Raw genomic sequence first — 27,007 nt, 5'->3', positions numbered from 1 at the left:
GTGGTTTGCCTTGAATCCCGGGAGAGACAACTAGCTGAGTGGCAGCAAACGAAGTCGGTTCAACGTCATAGTACCCAAGGCCTTGGACTAGGCTCCTCACTTCTCTATCTCTAAAATGGGCACAACGTATGACCTTAAAGCAACACATTTTCTTCAAAAACGAAGAAAGTATTCATCTCCTCAGAATATTTTCAAAATCCTTCTTCCTTAACGATTTTTTAAAATAGTCCAATTTTATGACATACTAATTATGTGAGCAAGAAAATACAGTAACAGCATATAGAGGGCCAAGAATAATAACACTAAGAAGCAGTAAATGAAGCTGGTAATACGAGTGTGTGCAGAGTAATGTTTTGTTTTCATGGCACCAATGCAATTGATTAAAACTCTTCTAGAGAAGTTATTTCTTTTGGATTGTAAAAAGTCCCTAATCCGATATGGTGTGTTTTAATGACATATCCCTAGCCACAGTCTCTATGACAACAAGATATTGTGTACATGTTTCAGTCAGAAGGCTGGAAGAGCTGATAACATCTGAGTAGCCCTACCTTTCGCCATCTTGAGCTGCTCTTCCTAAAGAGAAGAGGGACATGTTTTTCCTTTCTTCTTACTTCACAGGTACATATCTTAACAAGCAACAGAAAAAGAACTATAGCAGTTCCCCCCTTATCCGAAGTTTTGCTTTCTGCAGTTTCAGCCACCCCTGTCAGTCATGGTCCAGAAGCGGGTGATCTTCTTTCTGACGGATTGTCAGGAGGTCCATAGTAGTCTAACACTACATCACAAGCCTTTGTCATTCACCTCACTTCATCTCGTCACATAGGCATTTTATCATCTCACATCACCAAACAATGAAGGGTGAGGACACTACAATAAGGTATTTTGAGAGAGAAAGACCACATTCACATAATTTTTATTACAATATATTGTTATAATTGTTCTATTTTATTCTTAGTTATTGTTAATCTCTTATTGTGTCTAATTTATAAACTAACCTTTATCGTAGGTATGTATGTATAAGAAAAACATAGTGTGTGTATGTGTGTGTGTGTATATATATATATATATATATATATATATATATGTATATGTATACGTATATATAAGGTCCAGCACTATTCCTGGTTTCAGGCATCCATTGGGGATCTTGAAACGTATTCACCTTGGGGGGGGGGGTGCGGATACCGTAGTAGCAGCAGCAACACTGAATTCTTTGCAAGAAAGCTGTCTTCTAATCTAAATGCATGATAACAGTTGCAATACGAATTATATTGATAACTAATTAACTGAGTTTGTAACATCTACCAGGCAATATGCTAAGTTCTTAGCATACAACACTGGTCTGATGTCCATGCTCTTTACATACACTACTGTAGAGTATCAATATGCAATGCTTTAATAAATACATTTGGATATAGTGTAAGGCAAGACATCTACCCCAAATTAGGTTGGTACATGGTCACATAATTGATCAAATACCATTAGCTTATAATGTAGATGTTGATCCTGGTGCCAGTGTGACAGAGTTGCTGTGTATTTATTTACTGTGAAAGCTTTTACCCATGGAGCACCGTACTTCTAAGTAGCGGACGGAGTTTGTTCGGGGGTATTTTGGTATATACTATTTTAAAATGTCTCTGAATATTCCTGACACTTTATCCAGCGATCTACAGCTCCTTCCCTTGTGGGGTTTTATGTACTTTGAGGGAATTCTTTGAAAGGCGGTTTTGCTTGCAGCTTCGCCCAGTGAATAAAGCGTCAGATAATATTTGTGAAGGTCTTTGAGAGATGCAGATGAAAGGTGCTTCCTAAATACAAAGCACTAATGTTGTATTCATGAAAATGGTTTTTCTTCATATCCTTTGCTCTAATGTTAAAGTCCCAAGGTGTTACTGCAGTAAGTACTTTAGAAATGCATGTATACCCCCAAATCATTTAGTATAGGGGGAAAGGCAAGTGAATGCACTCAGAGCACTTAAATAAAAATCATGAAATAGAGTCTGTTATCTGAAGTAAAAGGGACTGAGAGCATAATGAGAAAGCTAATCAATAGAGAGTGTTTGGTGTGGCTTGGAGGAACAGGAAAGGAGTCAACTGTTCTTATATTGACTCATGACTTCAATAATAGCTTCTTAGAATCGTTTTGAAGAAAGTAAGAAATGTGTGAAAATTGTGAAATGTTTTTTAACTGTAATGGAGAAGTTTTAAATAATCAAATATGCTGGAGTCAGATAGGTTTTCTCTTAGGTTACTTACCCGATGGTACGTGCATTTTATAGATTTTTCTGGCTTCAGTAACTGATCATTCACTTAATACTATTAACTTAGTGGTTACTATGTGCCAGGCACTCTAGTAAGTGCTTTAGACACGTGACTTCATTTCATTCTCACAAAAACATTAAGACAGATTTTACGGATGAAGAAGCAGAGGCTTGAAAAGGTTTGATTGCTCAGTATCAAACTGAAGGCAAATAGCGGAGCTATGATTTAAACCCAGAATGATTTGATCCTAATGTCTGTGACTTAACCACTGTGTCATTTGGAAATGTCACAAAGTACTTGCTAATTTAAGCAAGTCATATAGAGATGAGTTCCTCTACATAAGTAGATTAGTAGTTGAGAAAATACTCTGCTTGAGTCGTGTCATTCAACATAAACAAATGAAACCAACACACTCTCCTGTCTGTCTTCTACTTCTGAATACAAAGTGTTCCATAACTAATTAGGTTTAATTCCTTCTCTCCGTCGGCTTCTCCATCATTTCTTTGGAAAGTTATAAGCCGTAATAACATATCTCTATGCCTTGACCTGCAGCTGACTTTTGATGATCGCTACTAGAAAGCCCTGACTTGCCCATGGAAATCCTGTGAGTGAGAGTGCATGGGAAACACCTAGGCCCTGTACTGTGTGTACAGATAGAGGAAAATTGCCCTAGTGCTGCCACAGCAAGAATTTGGAGAGTGGGGAGCTGAACAGTAAGCCTGCCTGATACCACTTCCCGAGTAACAGAACTATGCTTGACGTAAGCTGTTTCCAAATGCTAACAAAAGACAACAATCCCATAGTACTATGTTCTTTCACTGTTAGAAATCTCACTCTGTGCAGGCTACCAAGACTAGCAAGTCAAGGCTTGCCTTTGTGAAGTACAAGGATCGCAAAGTGGAGCCATGTACACATGCCTGCATTCTAATTTTATTCATCTCCTTGCAGTGCTTACTTGCAGTTGGTGAGTAAACCAAAGGGAAAGCAAACTTGAATCAAGTCCAGGTTTCCATCACGCCCATCTGTGAACCCAGATCTCACTCTTCAGTCGGATGTGGTGTCGACCTCCAGTATTAATACACAGGAAGGAGCTTCCATGCACTCTCATTCACTGATTTCAAGCACTGCAAGAGGTCTCTTTGCATACAGCTTCACATCAGCAATGTGTGTTTAATCCTCTGTCCCTCTCAGCAGCTCTTCTGTCATACATAAAATGTTTCCCCTGAGAATCATTTGAAAAAAGTTATTGAAATGACCTTAATGTTGGTTAAAGTACTTTGTTAAAGAGTTAACTTTCTGTATTCCTATGCAATACTTTAATTTCTAGGGTTACCATTTATACTTATTAGTACAGTCTCATGTATTCATAGTTTCTTCAACATACGTTCTCATTTTTTCTTCTGTTTGTGCCGGCTGACTTTCTTCTCCTTGAGACAGGCTTTTTTTTTTTTTTTTTCCCCTAAGGCATCTATCTATACCTTAAATCTCAGTGGGATGGGGGTGGGGAGAAACCTGTCTGCATTCACCAGGTATTCAGTTTATTCTAACATTATATTAGTAGATTCCACTAATTTGCTCATTTTGATGGACATTTCACTTGATCCACTGGCAGACACATCTATATCAATATATCAGTATATTTCCTAATTGAGCTTCCTTCTCATGACTTCATTAGCCATCTTCCAGTTAATGAAGTCTCAAGTGCAATCTATACGTAATTTGAGGCTACATGTGAAAAGACATCATTACAAAAGAATTTGTCAGATAACTTTTTTGTATTCTGGGTGATGTTCATCCAGAATCTTGCATTTTGTTTGGGGAACCATAAAGACCTAGTTAAATTGGAGGCAGTCCAGGGAGATAAGCAGTAATGTAATTGAGGGAATGAATCAGATTTTGAAGGAAAAATAAAATGAGTTAAATATGCATAGCTTAGCATAAGCAAAGTTTACAAGGAAGGCTTGGCAATATGTCTTAATGCTGGCACCTCTCCAACAAATACCTCTATTTAGCATCTCACTAAAGTAACATGTTGAAAAACAGGAAAATGGAAATTTGTAATAATGAGGGAATTAATCAATGAACATTTCAGACAGAAAACTTCAGCTACAAGCTGTGCCCACACAATGCCAAAACAAATAGTAGGAATGGGAAGAATTCAATCAAGGAAGATATTTAGCGTCACAAAACATTCTTTCACACCATAGTTGTTATAATTGCTTTTGTAATAAAAATCAACTTCACTGAATTCAAACAAAAATTTTGAATTTATTCAAATTAATTATATCTGCAAATAAACACAGTTTTTAACTTGTATTGACTAAAATTATGGGTGAAGTGTCTGGGAGATATAAAGATGATTCAGACCTAGATCCTGACATAAGACAAGGAGATGCATAGCTTGATTGCAGACGGGAAATAAAACTTACTCTGGCCTTCTTAGGAGACTCCCTCAGTAACCCAAAGATCAGGCAGAAAGGTTGATGGCAGCCAGTAGTGTTCTGCCATCAGACATCAAAATCACAGTTCTCAATTTTTGGGGCCCCAACATGTTTGAATAACCTGTACATGTGTAAAACACTCCTGTGAGAATACCAAGGGTTTTGTTCCCAATCTTCCCCCACCACCGTCCCGCTTTCTTTTTTGGCATGCGTATAATAATTTTACAAGCAAGTGGATATAGTGATTAAAATGGTTTATGGAATCAGAGTTGTACCTGTTGCTAGCACCAGCTGAACCCCACCCCTTTCTCTCCCATCCAGGAAAGTACATCCAAATGAAGTCGGTGAGGCTGGCACTGTTAGAGGTATCACCTTGAATCCACCCTCATCTATCATTTTTAAAATAAATTATTTGTGGATTTTAGTCCTCTACTGTGGTAATGAGTGATTGCAAAACATTGGTATGTTTGGATCCTGTAGCTGAGAACTGCTGAACTCGAGCAAATCGTGGGTGAAATGTGAGAATTGTTTGGTCTTACGAATACTGCTGTAAGAGTGCTCTCTCCCCACTGCCCCAGGTGGGGGCTACGTACCTGTTCAGTTCCCAAGTGCAGAAGCTGGAACTCCTCTCCACCACTCCACTGGGTGTCCCTGGGTCCCCTTTGTTCCTAAAGTTGTGCTGGGGGAGAGGAACTATAGGGTGTGGGGCAACTTTCTCACCAAATCGCCAGACATTATTGGTTAGATGATGGTGTTAATAAGTGGTACTTTTTCTTCAGTCTTTATTGGAAATAAAGTTTGCGGTGGAGGGGCTAAAACCTTCCCTGCCTTCCCTAGTTCTCCGTGCTTTGTTTTTATCCTGTAGGATTTTTTTTTTGTTTTTTACTTTTTGCTTTTTATTACTCTTAATATAGCTTGCCCTCATTATTTAACATATGGTAGCATGAAAAATATTTTTCTTCGAGATTTAGACACAGTCATAATGTTTTCTTGATTTGTGCTCCGAACAGAGTTTCATTTTCATAAATAACATTAGAATGATTTTCATCCATTGCATTTTGAACAAATACAGGGTGACCATTTGTAATAGTCTAATAATAAAAAAAAAAGCTCTGAAAATGAAAACTTTGTAAAATTCCAGAACATCTGTTATTAGCTAATTTATTAAATGATTCACTGTCAATTAATTCATAACCCTCCATTACCTACTTGGAAATAAATAATGAACTTGGGGATTGAAAATAACTGAAATACCTACATATGACTTTAGTTTGCGGATAAAGTAAATATGAACTTTTAAGGATCATTACTTTTTTATATTTTCTTTTTGATATACTTCACTGCCTAATAATGGAAGCCACAGCATCATTGTCAGCATAAGATAAAACAGGGCAATTATCTATTTCTTGTTTCCTGGTACATAATGGATAGTAGAATTTCCTTCAAGACCACAGTGAAAAAGGCTTTGGCCAACCACTAATTTTCATTGTTAATTAATACCATATATTAATATTTAGAACTTGACATTTGAAATTCCAAATCCTACTATAAAGTAGAGCTCTTTTACCATTCTACTTAGAAAAACGAATAGGTAACAAATGTGTTGACTTTGCTTTTCTTTTCTTTTCTAACATTGCCAGACGACTCTGAAAATATGAGCAGAGATGTAGCCATCCTGTGTTTTCACAGCCAAGAAGTTTAGGTAGTTTGAACATTTACTTCAATAATTTAAGCCAAACAGCATTTAGCCACAGATCTTCCTTTTTTTCTTGATTGTAAAGTCCTAGTTTGTTAGTCTTAATCTATGTCAGAGAGTTGACTGAGTTAACAAACCAGCCACTTATTGGCAACAATATTGACTATTATTCGTAAGATTGACTAATTGCACTATGAAAAGCCAACAGCGCACAGCACAGTTGGATCCCCCCTATAACAGATAGGGACAAATAGGTTGGGGGAGGGCTGCCTTATGGATATTCGGCCCAATCTTATGCTTGTAGAACACATAGAACAGGAAAAGAGATTAATGAGACCTAGAAAATGGGAAGTTTAAACTTTCTGGGGGTAGACCAGCTCATCCTTTGAAGATAAGCATCAGTTTGTGGAGAGACTGAAGCATAAATACGAGTTTCAGCGCAAACATGTCACAGGATTATAGGTGCTTCAGTGTTGACCTTTTTTTCCAGTGGTTGTAACAGACATCCACCTAACTGACAAAAATTAATAGAACATACTCTCTGACTTGCTTTCTTAGGAAGAGAACCATTCAAAGTCCTCAACTGATACCCTGGACAACAGTGCAGTAACCTAGAACCAGATTGAAACCATGTAAACTGGAAAACCTTACTTATTGTTGGCCTTTCCCCCAGATCTTCTGTGACTCTTCTCCTTCAGTCATGTGTTTTAATTGCCAATTGTCTTCTCTGTTTCTCTCTCCTACCTCTTTCTCTTGTTGTCTGTGTCTCGCCCGTACACATACCCATACATACGCACAGGTATCTAGTAGACATTGGCTATTTAATAGACTTTATTTCTGTTCTCAATCTAATGGTTTATATAACTAATGGATCTGCTTGTATTAAAGGCTGTCGGTACGTTAATATTAAAGCAGTATTATTTGAGCCAGAAAAGTGGTAAGGTATACTTGTTGACTCAATTTTCTTCTGAAAACCAATTTTCTTACCTCCATATTCTTTGAGCCTCTAATAATAATTATACGGTTGAGAACAGAAATGTCCACAGCCAGATACACTTAAGACTAATTTGGTGATCACTGAGCACTATCAAGGTAATGGATATTAGCCATAACATGCGAATTTATAAACCACCTCCTCCCAGGTTGTGAAAGTGCCTTGTGGCAAGTGAAGAACTATAAAGTGGTAATACACATTTAGAATTAGTAGTAATAGTTAATATTAATAATAAACCTCATCTCTTTCTTTTAAACCATTTTCTTTTTATCCTCTCTCCTGCCTAGGAGGGAGAACAGCTCAGAAAAGCAACCCAAGGAACCAAAGGCTTCTAATTGGCCTCGAGAGACTTGACATAAGTAGTTATGGCAATAACCCCTGGTGCCTTGATGTTCTGTGCTCATGTAGATTACCAAGGCCTTCATAAGCATTAATTAATATTACCTTCTCAGAGTTTAGAGAGGTGGTTAAATACTAATACATTCCCATAATCCTTCATCAAAAATCTTTGGGGTCCTTTTGTTCCAAAATTTAGAATTTTTCCAATTTTACACAGCTGATGCCATGCATGCATTGGATATCATGTAACACCCAGACTGGGATGTGGGCCAGTACCCTTTAATAAAATTTGTCAATACTTTTATCAGCTAAAAGTATGAAAATTCTGCAAATGAAATAAAGTCCATAAACGTCTTCATATCTGTTTACGTCGGGCTTTGCTGCCAAGTAAATTAGGGGAAAAAACTGGGTTTTCAGGAATTTTTCGATTCCAGAGTCGCAGACAAGGTATCGTCCAGCCGTCTTCTGTTTGGCCAGTGAAGTAATGAAACACAGACTTAAGGCCAGGAAGTGCAGACATGTTTTCTGACTCCTTGCGACCTTTTTCTACAGCTCTGAGAATATATGTGCTCCTTTTAGCCAGAAGCACTGCATCGTAACTTTGGGGGAAAAATTGTCCTAGTATCGGTACAGAAAAGTTTGATCAGTTAAGTACACAGATCTGGGGAAAACTAAGCGTGTGTCTACTTTGGTCACATTTTTCAGGGAAAAAAATATCCATTTGGCATTACTGTATTAATGACAGTATTTATTTTTTAACACTTATGGGAAATTATTTTCCATGTACAGTCAGTTCTGCTACAGCTCTTGTTTTGAAAACATTAATTTGTTCACAGGCTACTGGTATCTTTGAGAACAATTTGAACATAAGACAAATTTCATGTCTGCATATGTGCGATTTCATCTGTTAGAAATACCAGGGGAAGGCAGAAAACTGCATCCAGCAGAACGAACCACATAGGAATACACAAATGCACGTATCCGCCAGCTATCTTCGTTCACCACGTTGTTAGGAGCCTCGCCCATCCACCTCTGGGGGTAGATCTTTCTGTGGGACTCAGACAACCCTCCTTCCATCACTCCACAGTAACTCCTAAGTTACAGCCCATGGGACATACACTTTCATAAGCAGACTTCAGGTCTTGTGCCCCAAACTCCTCTTCCCCATGAGCCCTTTTCCAATGCATGATCTTGCGTGTAGTGCCTTGAATGTTAGAAATGCAAACATCACCTCATAGCTGAATTGATAGCTATACACACCTTATAGCTGTGTTGATGAAGCATAGGGGGCAAAACATCCTAATGAACTCTTTGATCAGTCCCCCCACAGTGTTTCTGGGTAGAGATACTCTAATTTCCGGTGAGGAGTTTCTCTAACTAAAAAAGAAAAAGCTATGCATGACCACTTTCTTTTGGACCACCATATACCTTTTGGAGACAAGGGCAATGTCATTTCTGAAGGTTTATACTTCTGTTAACAGTTCTGCCGTGCCTAAAATGCCTTACATATACATTTTGGAGGAATTTCCCTCCCCCAAGAGATTTTCTTACTACGTTATTTTAGAACCTCCAACCTGAAACTGGATCCTGCCCAAGTATTTTATGTGAATTAGACCTTTCCATCTGAAATCTTAATTTACTTTCAGAAAGCTGTAGAAGTATGTCTGGATATCCACATTTACATGATCACTACCCACCCCCCCCCTTCTCCTTTGCGTCTCTCTCTTGGGCACAGAAATGTATGGTTGCCAGATACATCTGGAAGTGAGTTCATGTGACTCTTCACCCCTTGGAACTGGTGTTCTAGAGCTCCTGACACTGTACCCTAATGTAGTTTTCATTAGTGCTTAATGTTGGGAAATCCCATTTCATGGAGCCCAAGGATTAAATTACTTCATTTGGGAGGGAACCAGTTCATTCTCCATCTTTTTCCTGAGGTGAGAAAAAAAGAATGAAGCTGACATCATTTGCGTTTCATAAGGGCTTAAGGTCTGGATGTATTCCACTCAATGCAGTAATCCAATATTGTGAAAGCTTTTAAAGACAATATGAACAAGCAGGGAAACCTCTGCATGTTTAAAATGTAGAAACAAAAATACACAGTAAAATACATCTAAATCAACACACACACACATATATATTTGAAATAACTATAGAAGGTAGTTCTACCTGCAGCAGAAATGGTATGATATGTTCTAATAATACCACAACTGTACTTTTGAACGAAGTAGAATTTTTATCGTTTTTCATAATAAGGAATTTGCCCAGATTTTGAGGAAATCCAGCAAGTAATAAATCCAGATGAGAATGAGTGATTCTTTCTTTTGAACAATTGTACTGAATAGAGACTTTCCATCTTTTGAACAACTGCACTGACACAAACACTTACTGATTAAGCTAATAGATGTCACGTGTCCTTTGGCGGTATTCCGGACCCGACACCTAAAATTGATTCCTTTTCTTCTTCTGACTCTGGACTCCCACCCTGTTTCCCTTGCTTGCATCATTAAATTCATTGATTTAGATGGCAAATCTGTGGCGTGTCTCTGCTGCCCGTTTCATGCCTTGGAGGGGCATGATTTTAAGCGCCCTCTTTGGCAGGGTATCCTTGTCCTTCCCCATGGCTGTGGGAGAGATTTCACTGAGACCAACAAGGGGGAGACCTACTGCTCAGTGAACTGTCAAATAGTTACCCAGTGTCCACATCAGAATGAAAGAGCCCAGGGTACACTGAGGGTGGTTCTCTAGGTCCCAGTGGGGGAGCAAAATAGAAGTTTTTAGGGATCTTACTCTGTACCTAGCACCGTGCTCGTGTGACATGCAAGAAAAGTAGAAGGTGGTCTTGCTCTAAGAAATACACAGTCTATTTTGGTAGGTAAGACAAAAACACAGGAAAACAAGGGGATACTGTAATACTGCAAACCCAGGGGCCAAAGCTACGATAAGAATAATAAATGTTAAAATCAAGAAGAGAATCATACTTATTTCCTGAAATGGCACGTGGAAAGAGTACTTGGCCAGGAATCATCAGACAGAGGCAGGCAAATTCATGCAAGTTGAGTGACTTTGAACAAGTCACTTCACCTTTCTGAGCCTTGGGTTCCTCGTCTGTAAAATGGAGAGGGGAGGAGGGAATGCTGCACTGGGTCATCCCTGTGGTCATTTCCAGCCTGGAAGTTTCATCCTTCTACTGCATTCAATAAACAAGTAGTCACTGACAGACGCACTATGTCCAAGCACATTTGACATGAATTAAGCTTAATGGCTAGGGGAAAGGATTCTTATCTCCCCTTCACAAATGAGAAGTTAACGTTTCTAAATGGCAGAGGCAGAATTCAAACCCAGGATTGCCATCCTCCCAAATCCTGTGCTCTTTGCGTGTGCAGGGCTGCATACCACTACACCCAACTGCCTTCCTTCTGACGCTGAAGGAGATAGGATCTAAGGAGGGAAGCAGACATATGAACAAATAGTCACGGTGTAAAGTGGTATGTCGCAAGTGAAAAATCCCAGAGATGTGGAGGATTCTGTGTCTCTAAATCTTAAGGAGGTAAAGAGAGCTCATGTGACAGAGATCTACAGGGTAGCGTGTGGAGCACTGGCTGGAGAGTCTGGAGATATGGGTTCTAGGTTGGGCCACGCCAAGTGTTCCTGGACAAACAGTCCTCTAGACATCAGTTTTCTCATCTGCAAAGTGAAAGGTCTTTTGGCTTCTAGCATTCAATGCTTCTTTGAGTCCCAAAGATGGAGAGCATGCTTCTAGCTATGGTTGTGAGTATGAGCCCAGAGGTTTAAAAAAATTAATGAGATGTTAAGTGCTTGTGATGATATTTTTAGTGGATATGGGATTTGGGCCGGACCTGGAATAATGGGGTTGATTTCAAAAATTCATGAAGCATTTTAGTTCCTTTTAAATATACAAGGGTAGCTGACTATCTAGTGGAATATTTTGTAGAAAATGAATGATCACTACTCCCCTCCCTATCTATCTTTTGTACAATTCCCTTTTTCATACAGCAAGGGTATTTAAAGGGAGAGCCATCTATAGTAGAAAACACAGCCAAGAATTTGTCATGCTCTTGGGGAACCAGTATCATTTTGAAATATGAAAACCATGCCAGTGTCTTCAAACTTCAAGTTTGAGGTAGAAGGATGGAAAGAAGTTATTTTTTTCCCTGTGATCAGCCACTGCAAAGCGAGTCTCAGCACAAACCAGCTGAGCCCTTTGCTAGGCATGGAAAGCCTCTGGCATTTTTCTGCTTTTCAACTCTCAGTCATTTGGGAGGTGGGACAAAGTCATGCTGTCTACAAAGTTTATCCAGAACGTGCTGGTGTTACAAGAGATCACTTGACATCTATTATGTTTCTCCTGTGGAAGAGAGGTGGCTATCAGCTACGATAGTGATTCCTTTTCAAAGGGGTTTAATTGGGGCATTTCTCATGGGCCAAATCCTAACTCGCTGTCTATACATGTGCCTGCCAGGAAAACAGTGGAAAAATACCAAACAACAGCAACAACAGAAGTCTGAGGACCGTGGTCCCAGGCTGCCCCTGCTACAAACAGGCAGGGGAAAAAAAAATGGTTTCCCTTCTGCCTAAGCTGCTGCTAATATGGCAGAGCTCCTAGAAAGGTGTGGCAGGTGGGGGGAGGGGGTGGACTGAGCTTTTCGTGGCCATGGAAATCTATATAATAACCTGAGCAAACTCCTTTTAGCCTGCCTTTTCCAAGCAACACTGTTTCTTAGTTGGGGGCTGGCAAAGAGATGCATTTCACGCAGTCGAGTTACACACTCGAGAGCTGTTTCTTTGAAGCACGGATTTGCTCCTGTGTAGGCAGGCTAGCATCCTTTCCCGAGGTAAGCCAGAAGGTGGCCTTATACTTTTATTTGAAGTGTCGGATGATTTTTTTTCTCGCAACAAATTTGTGCCTTTCACTGGTATTTTCCGAAGTGAGACTTTTGCAACTGATGGAAATCGGCTCACTTCTGTTCTGTAACTTAGTGTCTTGTTGATGATTTATTTGTTCGGTAGCAGAAACTATGACAAATTGTGTGAGGCAGCCTCATTTACTTCTTAGCTGCTATAGCCCTGAAGAATTTACATGCAAATGCAACTGTGAATGTTTCACATTTCAGAAGCGTGCTGCACGTGTTTTTGTAAGTTAAGTGACATTTTTACAGATAGACTGAACTTAAAACTCTGCCCCCATCCCACAGGTTATATTATTCTGAAATCCTGAGCCTGACAAGCTGTGTTTCCCTGACTGCCAAGTGGGAGAGTAAGTCTCTATTTTGTGTTCTTCTCTTTTCTTTAGACATGCAGAGCAGCCCACACAACCAGTTCACCTTCAGACCCCTCCCGCCTCCACCACCGCCTCCGCATGCGTGCACCTGCGCCAGGAAACCACCCCCTGCAGCCGACTCTCTTCAGAGGAGATCGATGACTACCCGAAGCCAGCCCAGCCCGGCTGCTCCAGCTCCCCCAACCAGTACACAGGATTCTGTTCATCTGCATAACAGCTGGGTCTTGAATAGCAACATACCATTGGAGACCAGGTACTTGAGCTCTTATCGATCCCAGTAACTTAAATATTGGCAGAGGATGATGCCACTGAGTGCAGAAACTCACGTCACCGTAGACATCTGCAGCGACACACAAATGCACGCAGGGATACACCCCCAGAGGCTCGGGCAAAAGGCAGACCCCTATAAGCAGAGACGTGCACGCGGGCACACACGTCTGGATTCAGGCATGCTCACAGACATGGACGAGATCAGGTTCACGTGGAAAGATGAAACACAGATGCATAAACCCCTCACGGGCAGCCATCCACAAAAACCTAGGAAACGAAGCAATTATCTAAACTATCATCTGCATCCTCAAAGTAAAAGGCAGTTGTACCCTGTTGCAAGAAATTGCAACGTTACAGGAAAAGCCAGACACAGTTGGAGGAACGGCGCTACTTCGGGTTTTATTGTAAGATTCTTTCGAAAAGTAAGCTGACTTCAGAGTTTTTAAAAAAGGAATTTTAAAACAACCTTTTTAAAAAGAACCTTTTAAAAAAGGACCTTCATAAACTGGAGGTCTGTGTGTCCTTTTAAAAACTCGATCCTGCCTTTAGGGTGAAGTTCGGTCTTTTGACCAAAAAGTTTGCCTCTGTTTTTCCAGCACTTCATGTATTTGGGTTTTCAGAGTCATTTCTCAAATCTCTGTCATGGGATTAAAGTTCTACGCTCCCCCGTTGTAGAATAGACGTTAGCACTAGATGCAATTAAATGAGAAATTATTCATCTTAAACTAAAACAATTCCAACTTTCTAGTAAACATTACCTAGAAAAATGTTACGTATTAAAAATTACATAGAAAAACATTACCTAATAAAACATATTATTTTGTTAATCTTTTAAATTCAAGGACTGCCCCTTGCCTTCTATACGCTTTATTTGGATCTACTACTGAAGCTTTTTCTAAGCACATTTGTATGTAAACAAGGGGTATAATATATCACTTGATAAGCAATGTGTGGTGTCAACTCTGATCAATTTCTGTCCCAATATTTGGGAATTGGAATGGAAAGGGGAGGACTAATAAACCCACATTATAAGACTGCTTATTTTTTTCTTAGCATATTAAGTTATATGCCAGCCATGGCATCAGTGAGTATGTCATCACCAACAAACTGAGAGCATTATGGCTCAAATCCAGGAAATTCTGTATCATCCATCACTACTAGATTAAATAGATTCATAAAGTGATATTTCTGTTATCTCCCAAGAGAAAATACAGCAGTCAGCTCCGATGGTGAAGATAACCCAATGAGAACTGTACTAGTGACAGTGTTTGTGTATCGTTTCTTTCTTTTTTTTTTTTTTAATTGAGAGAGGGTGGTGAATGAAGTGAGAGCAGCAGAGAACAATGGGTATCTTCAAGGAGATTTTGCTAATGTTGGTGATTTACTCATCTTCTTTAAAAATGTACTCATTCTTTTAATTCCTTTGTATGGCTTAGTGATAGAGAGCTAAGGAAGCAGTGGGGGGGGGCAATCTGGTTATCTAGCAATCATGACAAGCAAAACATACTTCCTTCCCTCTAAGAAGCCAAATAACAGGAAATCTGGAAGGAGGGTGGGGAATGGGCTCAGGCAAATGGAGAGAGAAAACTATTCTTATTTGAAATGTACATCTAGGCATGTTTGCACAAACTGCACCCACGGACCTTCTGTATCTATGCAAGGAATGTATTAATTGGTCTCAGCTTCTTAAGACGCAGAGAAGAACATAAGTTTTCATGTGAGATTGTGCAGAAAGTACCTTTTTAGTACATTTGGGAATATATTCAGTATCACAAAGACAAATTTTCTACAAACCTAGAAACCCCATCAGCCTGATGAGCTAGGGTTTTCCAAATATATCCTTTCAAGTGTTTGTTTCACATGCAGTCAGTAAAGGGTATCTCTGTGGGCACACTGGCACTTACTCATGAGCTGTGTAACATAACCTCTCTGAGCCTCAGCTTCCTCAGCTGTGAAAATGAATGTAAAAATGCCTGTCTCAATGTGTGTGGAAGATCAAGCTGGTGTGGCAGAAAGTGCTTCATACACTGCAAAGCATTAAACAATTCAAAGGTAGTACTGCTGTCCTTACTAAGTGGTCACCTGCCTCGGCTTAAATGGCTCCAAAATAGGTAATTGGTTCATTCCTGAGGCATTCCATTCCACCTCCAGCAACTCCGGGAGGATTCCTACTGAACCGAAATCTCCCACCTCTTAACATTTCTCCCAGATCTGGTTCTGTGATCTCACAGAATAAATAAAATCCCTCACACACCCGATGGCCCTTCACCATTCCTGATTCTGTACTTCTCCGACGTAAATGTTTCCCCAGTTCCCTCACCATTTCCTCACATCGGCTGGTTTCAAATCCTCCAGCCTGGTCTCGTTAGAGCACAGTTCCACACTGCTGACCAAACTCCTCTTGAAGTGTCATGGCCAGGGCTGAATGCAGGTTGGGGGCGGGGGTGGTTATTAGACTCCTTGGTGGCAAGGTGCAGAGTTCATTCAGGTCACCTCAAATAATTGAGAACATCTTTTCAAGATAAAGTAGTTGCCCCTTTCTGCACTTTCAGTTACCCACGCTCCACCGTGGTCTGGAAGCAGATGTTCTTCCTTCTGACTTATCGTCAGAAGGTCAGTAGTAGCTTCACACACTGCGTCATTGCCCTCACTTCATCTTATCACGTAGGCGTTTTATTGTGTCCCATCACCACAAGAAGCGTGAGTACGGTACAGTAAGACATTTTGAGAGAAAGACCACGTTCACATAACTTCTCATAATATATTGTTATAATTGTTCTATTTTATTATTGTTGTTGGTAATCTCTTAATGTGCCTGGTATATAAATGAAACTTTATCATAGGTGTGTGTAGGAAAAAACCTAGTATATATAGGGTTTGGTACTATTTGTGGTTTCAGGCATCCACTGAGGGTTTTGGAATGTATCCCCCTTGGATAAGGGGAGACAACAGTATTCTCTCAGTCAGGTGAGGCCAAGGGAGAAAAAGGGCCACCTGTTTCTATGTAATTAAACGTACAGCATGGCCACCTACGGCTGCCCCTTGAGCAAGGGTGGGTAGCAGAGCTGATGTACCTTAGATGGGACTCTCAGCAATCACCTTGATTGACCCGTTCAGAAATTTGTGCTATTACCAACAATCAGTTGTCTCCTTTGTTCTAAACTAAATACTTCTGTTAATGCTGTCCGTGCCAACGTCAGCTTTTTTTTGTGGCTACGTAACACTACCGATACATTGTTGAGAACGCTTAGTAACCAAACTCTTAAAACTTCTTCACAAGTTCTGAGGCTAAGCCACTTTTATTCTAAAATTACATAGTTGGAGCTTTTTTAATTGTGTGTTTGGGATGGGAGGCAGGTAGGAATACGTTTAGAGCCTTGACTGGGCTTCATTTGCTTTCACCTTGTTAGCTTGTGGAGATGTAATTGAATTCTAATTCTGCCATACGAGGTATTTGCATTGTATTGCTCCCATAATTGTGTCATCTGCAGTTTTGTGAGGTATGCTTTCCTCATTTCTAGGTAAGTCATTACTGGGACAAGATCAAGGTCAGCGCTCTGTGGCATGCCAGTGGAATCCTTCCTGTGGGTTGACGCTTGTCCATCAAGCAACATTGTTTTGCTAGCACACAACCCACATTTCTCCCACCTTGTTCACAGGCATCTGATGAGGGACCTCGTCAGATGCTTTGCTGATATCCAGATACAGTATGCCTACATTTTTACTGATCTGCCAGTCCAAAAACCATGTCAAAAATAGAAATGAAATGAGATTTGTCTAACATGACTTGTTCTTGGAGAATTTGTGCTGCCTTCTCATGGTTACTATCTTTTTAAAAAGTGCTTACAAATCATCCTTGTAATAACATGTTCTAGAATTGTGCACTCAGTCAACATGATATCTGTTGGTCTAGTCTAAAGATCTCATGCGCTTCCTGTTCCTTTTAAAAACCAAAGCCAATGTTTGCTGTCTCCGGTCTTCTGACACCTATCACCCACACCACAGTCCTGAAACTTTAGCAACTAAGACTAGGCAATAAAATCTATAAGACTTGTCACCACTCCCGGGATAGAATTTTAATTCATTCAGAACAGTTGAGTGCCTTCTTAGGAACACTTTGACTATCTTAGACTTCAGTTTATGGTTTACTGATGTTTACTTTACCCTTTTAAGTCTATGATCATTCTTTTCCACAGGGAAGACTAGTCATTGAGAAGGCCTCCCTGATCTCAGTCATGCCATAGCATTGCATGAGTTACACATCTATCCAATCCATAATCTAAACATATATCTAAGAACAACCCAACAACTTTCTGTCATCTTTAGTAGTTTTTTTTTTTTCAAGCTTCAGGCTCATTTCGTGTATGAACTTTCTTAGCATTACTTTCATCACACTGTCTTACATTTATTTATCCTTGATTTTCATCTCTTTCTTTTGTTAAGTGTTCTTTGGAAATCTAAACTGAATGGAGAGCACCCAGTACAGGCATACTGGTTTCAATAGGCAAGAAACTTTTCCAACTCTTTTTTTTTTTTAATTTTTTAATCTTTATTGAGAGAGAGAGAGAGCAGAGAAGGGACAGAGAGAGAGAAGCAGACCCAGAATCCGAAGTAGGATCCAGGCTCTGAGCTGTCAGCACAGAGTCCGACATGGGGCTCAAACTCACAGACCCTGTGAGATCATGACCTGAGCTGAAGTCGGACCCTTAACTGACTGAGCCGCCCAGGAGGCCCAGACCTTTCCAACTCTTAATCCATCTCCTTTTTTGAAATATCTCAGGGTGTGGAATCATACTGACTTCACTTTAAAGAACTGCTTTCCCGAAGTCTAGGGTTTTGCTTCATAGTGTATCTTAGGGACTCTTAAGCTAAAATGGTTGCTTTCTTGAAAGGTTCCTATCACCTTAACTCACCAGTTTCTCTTTTCTACTCAGTGAGAGAAGCAAATATCCTTAATTTCTTTACCTTCTAGGAGGTAGAGTTTTCAACAAGGGAGGTGGGGGACCTGTCACATACCTGCCTTGATTAAATGATGCATCTAGCAGATGTCTTTGGAGTTGAAATCACTCATGTTTATTTCACCTTACTCTTAGGGCACTTTTGTGGTATGTATTCCTCCAACTGGGCAAGTGGCTTATTGTAGACTCCCTGATCCACCATCTGTTACCTGTATGAACTTGGACATATTATGTAACATTGCCACGCCTCAGTTTTCTCATCTGGAAAGTACGGATGACAGTAGCACCTATTCATAAAGTCGTTGTAAGGATTAAAGGAGTTAATATCTGCAATGTATTTTCAAGCAGCCAGGCATCTAGTAAACACTTGATAAATGTTAGAATAATAATACCGATAGTTATTATACACAAGAAACAGCTCTACTTTTGTCCCTTTCTATTTTTGTCTTCATCTAATTAAAGATGTTTCTACCCTTATGTTCTTGCTTTCCCCAGGTAAACACGACAACCCTTCACTTTTCTCTTAGCATGCTTTCAAATAGAATATCCTCTTTCACCACGGTGGTAGTCCAGTTAGACTGCTGTAACAAAGATGCCATAGACTGGGTTCTTCAAACAGCAGGGATTTATTTCTCACAGTTCTGGCGGCTGGGACCTCTAAGGTTAAGGCACTGGCAAATCTGGTGTCTGGTGAGAGCCCACTTCCTATTTCACAGACTGCTATCTTCTCACTGTCTCCTCACATGGCAGAAAAGACAAGGGAGCTCTCTAGGGTTTTCCATTCATGAGAGCTCCACCCTCACGACCTCATCACCTCCTACAGGCTCCACCTCAGAATACCAACACGCTGGAAGTTAGGTTTCAACATAGGAATTTTGGGAGGATACATTCAATCTATAGCAACCACCAAATTTCAATCGTTAGAACCATTCCCTCCCCTAGGTTTTGACCGCACATGTCTATGAGGCTTTGTGAGACTGCCCTGTGATAAATCTACAGAACGCCTTTTAGATTCTTCCCTGCCTTCTGTCATTCATAGAAACAATTCCCCCACTACCCACTACGTTCAGGATTGTGTCCTGCCCTGAGCCCTCCCTTACTCAGAGATCAGCCTTTCCAGCTCCTCCTCTAAGCCTTTTCTTGGATGATCTTTTTTGCAGCGGAGTCAGAGATGCATCTTTCACAACCTGGAAAGATGGGCACATTGCCAAAGATGAAGATGGATAGTCTGGGTGATGTGTGTCAGTGTGTGCGCTCAAACAGCACTGGACCGAGTGACTTAATATGGTCATGACCTGGGACGCGTCACTTACCCTCCATGGGCCTCAATTCCCCATCTGTCCGATGTAGGAAATGACAGATCCTCCCTTGTGTGCTTGTTCTGAGAACCAAGTAAGATAATCCACGTAGACTGTCTCCTCCGAGCTGGGCACATAGAAAGTATACAATAAACATTATTTTTAACATAAAGTATACAATGAACATTATTTTTGACATACGAATCTGGTACTGACATGCTGGCAAAGAGGAGAATTCAGAATCACCAGAGTTCAGAGAGCCACATTAGCTTTAATCTGCTCTAAAAACATCTAATATTCACGTATACCTCTCAGTCTGTGGATTATTAAGCATTCCCTGCACAGCAAGGCATTCAGCAAACATTTACTGATTATTCGTCATGCACTACAGCTACTATGAGGAATAAGAGCCCACATACTCCAGAAGCTTATAGTACTTGTAATAATAATGATAGCTAAATATATAGCATTGCTACCTGCTGGACACCATTCTGGGTCTTCATAAATCAGTTGCTTCAATCCTTAAAATAACTCCGTGCGGTAGATACTATTAGTGTCCCCATCTCCAACTGAGTGGTAAGGAAACTGAGGTAAGGACAGGTTAAAGAACTTTGAAAAATCCCACAGGTAGGAAGGAGCAGATCCAGGTCAGACTTTGAACCTTGGCTGTATACAGGGCCAGGGTCTTTATGTTCAACCACCTTCTGTAGTAAAGAAGGCAAAGTGAGGAGCACCTGGGTGGCTCAGTCGGTTGGTTCAGTGTCCAACTTCAGCTCTCGCAGTCTGTGAGTTCGAGCCCCGCGTCGGGCTCTGTGCTGACAGTTTGGAGCCTGGAGCCTGCTTCGGATTCTGTGTCTTCCTCTCTCTCTGCCCCCACCCCCCCATGCACTCTGTCTCTCTCTCTCAAAAATAAACAAACTTTAAAAAAATTGAAAAAAAAAAGAAGGCAAAGTGAAATAAATAACAGTATCATGAGTGCTTTATTAAATTGAAGTACTTCCAAGGTCAGAACACTTGGAGGTGGTAGATCTAACCCAGAGGAAGTGTGGAGGGAGGGAAATGGGAAAGTAGAGATTTTCCTGAGAAAATGACCTGAAAGTAATTTATTACTACTAATACATGTAATTAATAATAAAACCATGGGACAGCATTAGGTGCAAAATGAAGGAAAAGTCTACTCAAAGTCATGCATCGTCACCAGTTACCAATTCAGTAATATTAAGTGTTATTCTTTCTATTCTTCCTCTCCCTCTTCCTCCATTTGCCATTTGTTGCCTATTTATTTACTTATTAAAGGATAATATTATTTCCCCAAACTGCTTTAACAGTTTAGTTTTTTCTAAATGCTTATTTATTTATTTTGAGAGAAAAAGGGAGGGGAGAGTGGGGAAGGGGCAGAGAAAGAGGGGGAGAGAGAATCCTAAGCAGGCTCTGCACTTTCAGTGCAGAGCCTGATGTGGGGCTCAATCTCATGAACCATGAGATCATGACCTGAGCCGAGATCAAGAGTCAGACGCTTAACTGACTGAGTCTCCCAGGCACCCCTCCACTGCCATTTAAACCCTCTTTACTAGGTTGTCTGGTTATGAGCAAATATATTCTTTTTAATACTAAGAAGAAATAATCATTCTCGAACCAAAAGTCCATAATTTTTAAGCTATGATCCAGAAATCAAAATTTCATTCTGAAATTCCTGCTGTTAAATTGCCATATTCTCTTTCCTTACCCAGAGACTCGTCCTTGGATATACTTCAGTTTGAAGACCCTTTTATTCTGATTCTTTTCCAGAAAGTCTTTTTTTCCCTTCCAAAGCTATTATATACCTTTAGTGGTACAATGTTGTGCCTTCTTCATAACAGTTGGAAGAGTGGTTAAGACTTTCAATTGTAGAAACCAACAGATGTGAGTTTGGGTTTGAATTTGTTCCTTATTAGCTGTCTGTACTTGGGAAAATTATTTAGCCTTTCTGAACCTTAGCTCCCTGACCTTGAAACTGGGTTAATAACACTCATTGTCATAATGTTGTTACAAGGGTTATTTTAGATCTCACATGTGATTTGCACACTCATTTTAGTTTCCTCCTCTATTTCTGTTCTTCCTCTGCATCACATTCCTCCTTTCTCCATTCTGTTGGCCCTGGCTTTTGCTACTAGCTTCTCAGAAACTGGACTTACCACTTTTCTTTCTATATTGGTCTCTCTGTTCTGTCCACACACTTTGTATGTGAGTAGATTGCTCTGCCTTTAACACACAGCTAACTGGAGTAGTACTCATTTCTATCAGAAACTCAGACATCCCCCATTCCCTGCAGAGAACTGGGACAGTTCTCTTAGCTTTCTTGACCTCTTCATCCGGATTTACTTTGAAATTGAATTACAGCCATTTTTAGTTTGCCTTGTTTGCTTTCTTTGCTGTCCCTGAATTCAAACTCCTAACTCAAAGTTTACTTGATACTTTTTTTCAAAATTTTTTTTAATGTTTATTTAGTTTTGAGAGACAGAGAGAGACAGAGTGTGAGCGGGGGAGGGGCAGAGAGAGAGAGAGCAAGACACAGAATCTGAAGAGGCTCCAGGCTCTGAGCTGTCAGCACAGAGCCCGACGCGGGGCTTGAACTCACAAGCCGTGACACCATGACCTGAGCCGAAGTCGAATGCTTAACTGACTAAGCCACCCGGGCTCCCCTTGATAGTCTTACCCGTGGGGAATTTTGGGCCAAATGTTGGCTCTAGACCTTAACTTTGACAAACCTTCAGTGATGATGATGGACATTAACCATGATCTAGTCACCAAAATGAGTCTTAAAGATTTTTCTGTGATATTTAATACTCTTGAGAACTTGCATTTGATATTAACATAACCACTTCAACTCACAAAGACAGATCATAACTGTGTGGAGGAGTCATGGCTGGCCAGAAGAGGGGGTAGCAACTATTTTCATTGATTTTTTTTTTTTTTTTTTAGCATATTCTGACAGATGGCTGTAGCTTGGTATGAGGCTAACTGCCCTTGCTGGCTTTAGGCCAATGTGACATTTAAGTGGAGTCAACAGGGTTATTTTTACAAAGGAAGAGCCACGGCCATTGGTGGGGGAGGTGTTGGCAAAGAATAGAACAAGAAATGAAGTCTATGTGACCCATGCTTGTTACCAGACTTCTAGAGCTAGTGTCTATCTTGGGGAAATAGGAAGCAACGTTCATTAGTAGTGATGGCAGTGATTTAAATATCTATGGAATAATACTCTGTGAATATTAACCCATAAATGTAAGTTCTCCAGTGGTAGTTATATTTCTTTGTTATATAGTACTGCTAAAATATACCTAACTTTCATAAGTAGGTTTTTTTCCTTTAGTACATTTGCAATGGAAAAATAGATTTAGAGACATAGTTTTTTCTTTCAATAATGACTAGAGGGAAAAAAGGGCTCAGAATGTACATATTCAGTGCTTAGATCCAACAATATCTCATGCTTTAATCCTTTAACAGCACTGGGGTTAGCAAAATCTATCTTCAGCCACAGATTTAAAGATTCTTTTTAAGACAGGAAAAGACTTCGTAGAACTAATCTATGACCTATAAATCCTGTTTACTACAGATGAACAGGAATCAACCAAGCTTTTCAGCCTACACCAAATGATGGATGTGGAATATGTTAAATTTACATGAAGGAGAATTCTGTAGTCTTAAAAATATATTTTACAAATTCAGAGTAAAAATAGATCTATAATAGTCGATTGTGCTTAGGCAGTGAAGAGCAATATTTTGGAGATTATCGTGATACAGTCTCTAGTCACTTTGGTGGTGATGTTATTTTTAAAAATGCTTTTGATCTGACTATTTTCAGTTTCATTTCAAAGTATAAACCATAGGCAAACGTAATGTGTTTCATTTTTTAAGGAAGGGAAATTTCACCATAGGTGCGATGAAATCTGGTCTTAATATGGAGGAGATTTTTTTAGCAATGCAAATGTGAATCTAAACAGATGTTTTAGGGAATTTAAAAAAATGAGTTGATTGATGAAATATGTGAGTGTAGCAAACCAAAATTAAATTTTAGAGGAACCTCTGTACCACCCTTTTTGTGTCCCGTCCATCATATATACTTAACCTATCATGGGTTGTATATTTAAAATAGAAATATCTGGTTGTGATTAAGAAAGAAACTAGTTCTTAAAAACCTCATTGACTACAAAGTTACTTATCCAGTTAATCATAATAAATATTTTCATTGCCGTGTCAAGTTAATAGACACTTGTCTGTTATATTTTACTAAAAGTATGAAATGTATTTGAAGTAACAAAGAATGATTTTCCTGTCAACTATTCTCCTTAATTTCTACAGAGACGTGTGTGTTTGCATGTGTGTGTGTGTGTGTGTGTGTGTGCGCGCGCGCGCGCGCGCGCGCGTGCGCGCGCGTGCATGTGTATCAAAGACATTCTATTAAACATCTCCCTTTGGGAGAATCCAGCTGGTTCTTTATTAATTCCACAACACAAAAATGTTTGTAGCTTTAAAAGCAAAAGATAAGATCAGGTTAAGTCTTGAGGTCTTTGAAATGCCTCTGCAAGAATTGTGAAAGTGTGGTACCGACTATTCCATTTAAAGAACAGGAAAGCTCAAAAAGAATTGCCCCCTTTGGCGAACAGATAAGCAAATAAACAGTAACATCTGCTTCTCCATTCTGTTAATCTTTTTTGGTGTGATATCTGAGGATATAAGCATGTGTATAATGTGAATAGTTTAAATGAAAACCAGTTCAATGTAAATACTATGATAAATTAATTCTAGTGTAAATAAGTTTAAACCAATTTTGGCAAATATTTGTTGAGTGCCCACCATGGATCGGCCAGTGTTCGAGTTGCTGGGGCTACAGCAGAGAACGAAGCAGACAAAATCCCTGCCTTTATGGAGCTTACGTTCTAGTGGGGGAGATTGCCTTTATCCTAAAATGTAATTATATTGAGGCTAATAGTATCGCAGGACTTGTGGTCTAGTAGATGTAATATGTGAGAAGGGGGAGAGAAGCCAAAGATACCTCTTCGGAGCTTTTTTTTTTTTTTTTTTTTACCTGCCTTCTCTTCCCCACAGTACCTTTCATGGAATTTTCCCTTATCTGTGGGCTCATAGCATCCCGTGTGTATGTCTATGAAGACCTTATTCCATTGTGTATTTGCACTCCAAATATTTTATTTACTTGTCTTTATTCCCTGCTGCAACTTGAGTGAAGGACTATGTCTTCTTTTTCTACTTTGATTCCTCAGTGCTTAGCTCATAATGTTTAACAAAATTTTTGTAAGGTATATGGACAGACAGAGTAACTGAGTGGGGAATTACAGATGGAGCAGATTTCTGAAATCAGAAATAGTAGTTGGTGGAAGCAGGCAGTGAGTTTTGTTTGGGAAATATTGAAACATTTATGTGGGGCATCCATATTGGAAAAGCTCAATATTCAATAAATAGTTGAAAATAAGAATCTGGGTCCCAAGAGAAGAAGAAAGAGAGGAAAAGTTTTCCTCCTGCCACTTACCAAATGCTTACTATGTGCCAAACATTGCATCGAGTCATTATCACATTTATGCCAAGTTTTATTTTTTTGAACTGAGGCTTAGAGAAGTTGAACAATCTGCTACAAGGCCACTAGTTAGTAATTAATGGAGTTAGTTCCATTGCGTGTCTGTCTGATTCCAGAGCACATGATACACGTGAATTATGGAGAATTTCATAGGTAGACATAATAATTGAATTTACATGAATGAAGGAGGAAACACTGAAAAACCCAGACAGAGTTTAGTGCAAGAAGACCATAAACCAAACCATGAGAACACTTAACATCTTAGGTCCATGAAGGAAAACAAACCAGCATAGGTGATTGAGGATTAATAATAATAGAAGAGAAGAAACAACAAAAAATTTCAAGGAGATTGTGATCGTGATTTTCAAATGCTTCAGAGGAGTCCACTAGAGTGTGGATGAGGAGAGACCTTTCATTTTGTCAACTACAGACTTTTTGACTTTGAAGCAGTCGATCTCAACAGAGTGGTAAGAGTGAAGCTAGACTGCAGTGGGTTTGAGGAATTGGTTAGTGGTAAGAAAATGGAAACAGAAGGCAGGCTACTATCTGAAATGGAAGAGCAGATCGAGAGGAAGCTGAATTACGGCAAAACTTCCATATAAATTGGAAGAAGGAAAAAACAGTGGTGGGTGGGATGGAGGGTGGGGAAACTATATTCGGTATAGGGGTACACAGTAGTTCCCAGGCTGGTGACGTGGTTGACAGAAAGAAACCAACCAACCAAGTTAAAGATCAAGTTTCCTTGATGGTAAAGAATATGGCAACTTGCAGGAATGGTCACATAACGCTGAAGAAAACAGCATGATCCCACACAGTGGTACAGGCTTCCCAGGTTGCCAGGATTCAACAAAGGCTGATGATGTCACCACCTTTGGGGAATCATGAATTCCTTAGGTGCAAGAAGTTTGCCTTTTCTATTCTTATGCTAGAGGGTGGCATTATACCCTCACACCCTTACTTAAAGTTGGCTCAAATCTAAGTCGTATTTCCACGGGCAAGCAGCTATCATTGGCCCAGCCAAGATTGTAATTTAGACTTCCTGTCTCCATCTGGCATACACAAAACACTAGGCAGTCCCCTTTTACTGATGAAGATACTTAATAGTGACATATGTACACACAGGGTTTTCATTGATATTATAAAAGATAACTTATGATTATTTCCTATTCAACTATCAAAATATCAAGTATAACCTAAAAACACAGAAATCATTGATTCTTTCCTTTTGTGGCATAATATTAGCCTCCTAAGTAAATTGACTTTCTCCTGGAAGAGAACATTCACAATCCGCTATTTCCCCTACTTTTTGACTAAAATAATTGTTTTCTTAATCTATAGCAGTCTTATTCGTTCAAATTTTTCATTTACTGTACTGAATAGTATCTTTAACTTAGATAAGTTTATGGTAACATGGCTGTTTGCCTGTTAGTGTGTCTACACTGGCAGCTAAATATTTTTTGTCCTCTTCAAAAGACTCAGGTTTTAGATACGTCTTGTATACATGTGCACATATGTCTGTGTGCCCGTGTGGGTGTATGTGCATATATAAGTGTGTATGTATAACTTCTTGATCAAAGTCCTTACTGGTTATTTCTTTTTAAACTCTACACAACCCTGGCAAGGTAGACATTAACAGAAATTATGCCCAATTTAAAGATAAGGACACTAGGTTGTGGGAAATTTTACTAATGTGTCAATGTGGCAGTGGAGAGCAAGAGTCGGAGCTAGAATTCAAGTCTCCGTGCAACCAATCTGGTATTCTTTGCACTATGACAATATTTCTCTGGAATATAAAGAACCCCAAGTTATTCCTTTTTGTCTTTCAGTGAATATTTATAGTTCAGTTAAATTCCTCTGCCTGGAGATGTAATCTAGGTT

At 39.7% G+C, this 27,007-nt stretch overlaps 1 protein-coding gene across 6 annotated transcripts in view; it reads left to right on the top strand.

Annotated features, from left to right (window-relative positions):
* Window positions 1–27,007, top strand: part of TENM1 (teneurin transmembrane protein 1) — a 789,989-nt gene that overhangs the window by 429,597 nt on the left and 333,385 nt on the right. For 5 of the 6 annotated variants that reach the window (XM_058713217.1, XM_058713216.1, XM_058713215.1 and 2 more), the window contains one exon: window positions 13,047–13,287. In XM_058713217.1, the coding sequence (XP_058569200.1) occupies window positions 13,047–13,287 (241 nt within the window). Of the gene's footprint in view, window positions 1–12,408; window positions 12,589–13,046; window positions 13,288–27,007 lie in introns of those variants that run through there. The other variant, XM_058713218.1, reaches the window with a different exon arrangement.

Source organism: Neofelis nebulosa, chromosome X (assembly GCF_028018385.1).
Source record: "Neofelis nebulosa isolate mNeoNeb1 chromosome X, mNeoNeb1.pri, whole genome shotgun sequence".
Taxonomy (NCBI): domain Eukaryota; kingdom Metazoa; phylum Chordata; class Mammalia; order Carnivora; family Felidae; genus Neofelis; species Neofelis nebulosa.
Note: the sequence above shows the minus strand (reverse complement) of the source record. Positions and strands in the feature narration are given on the sequence as shown.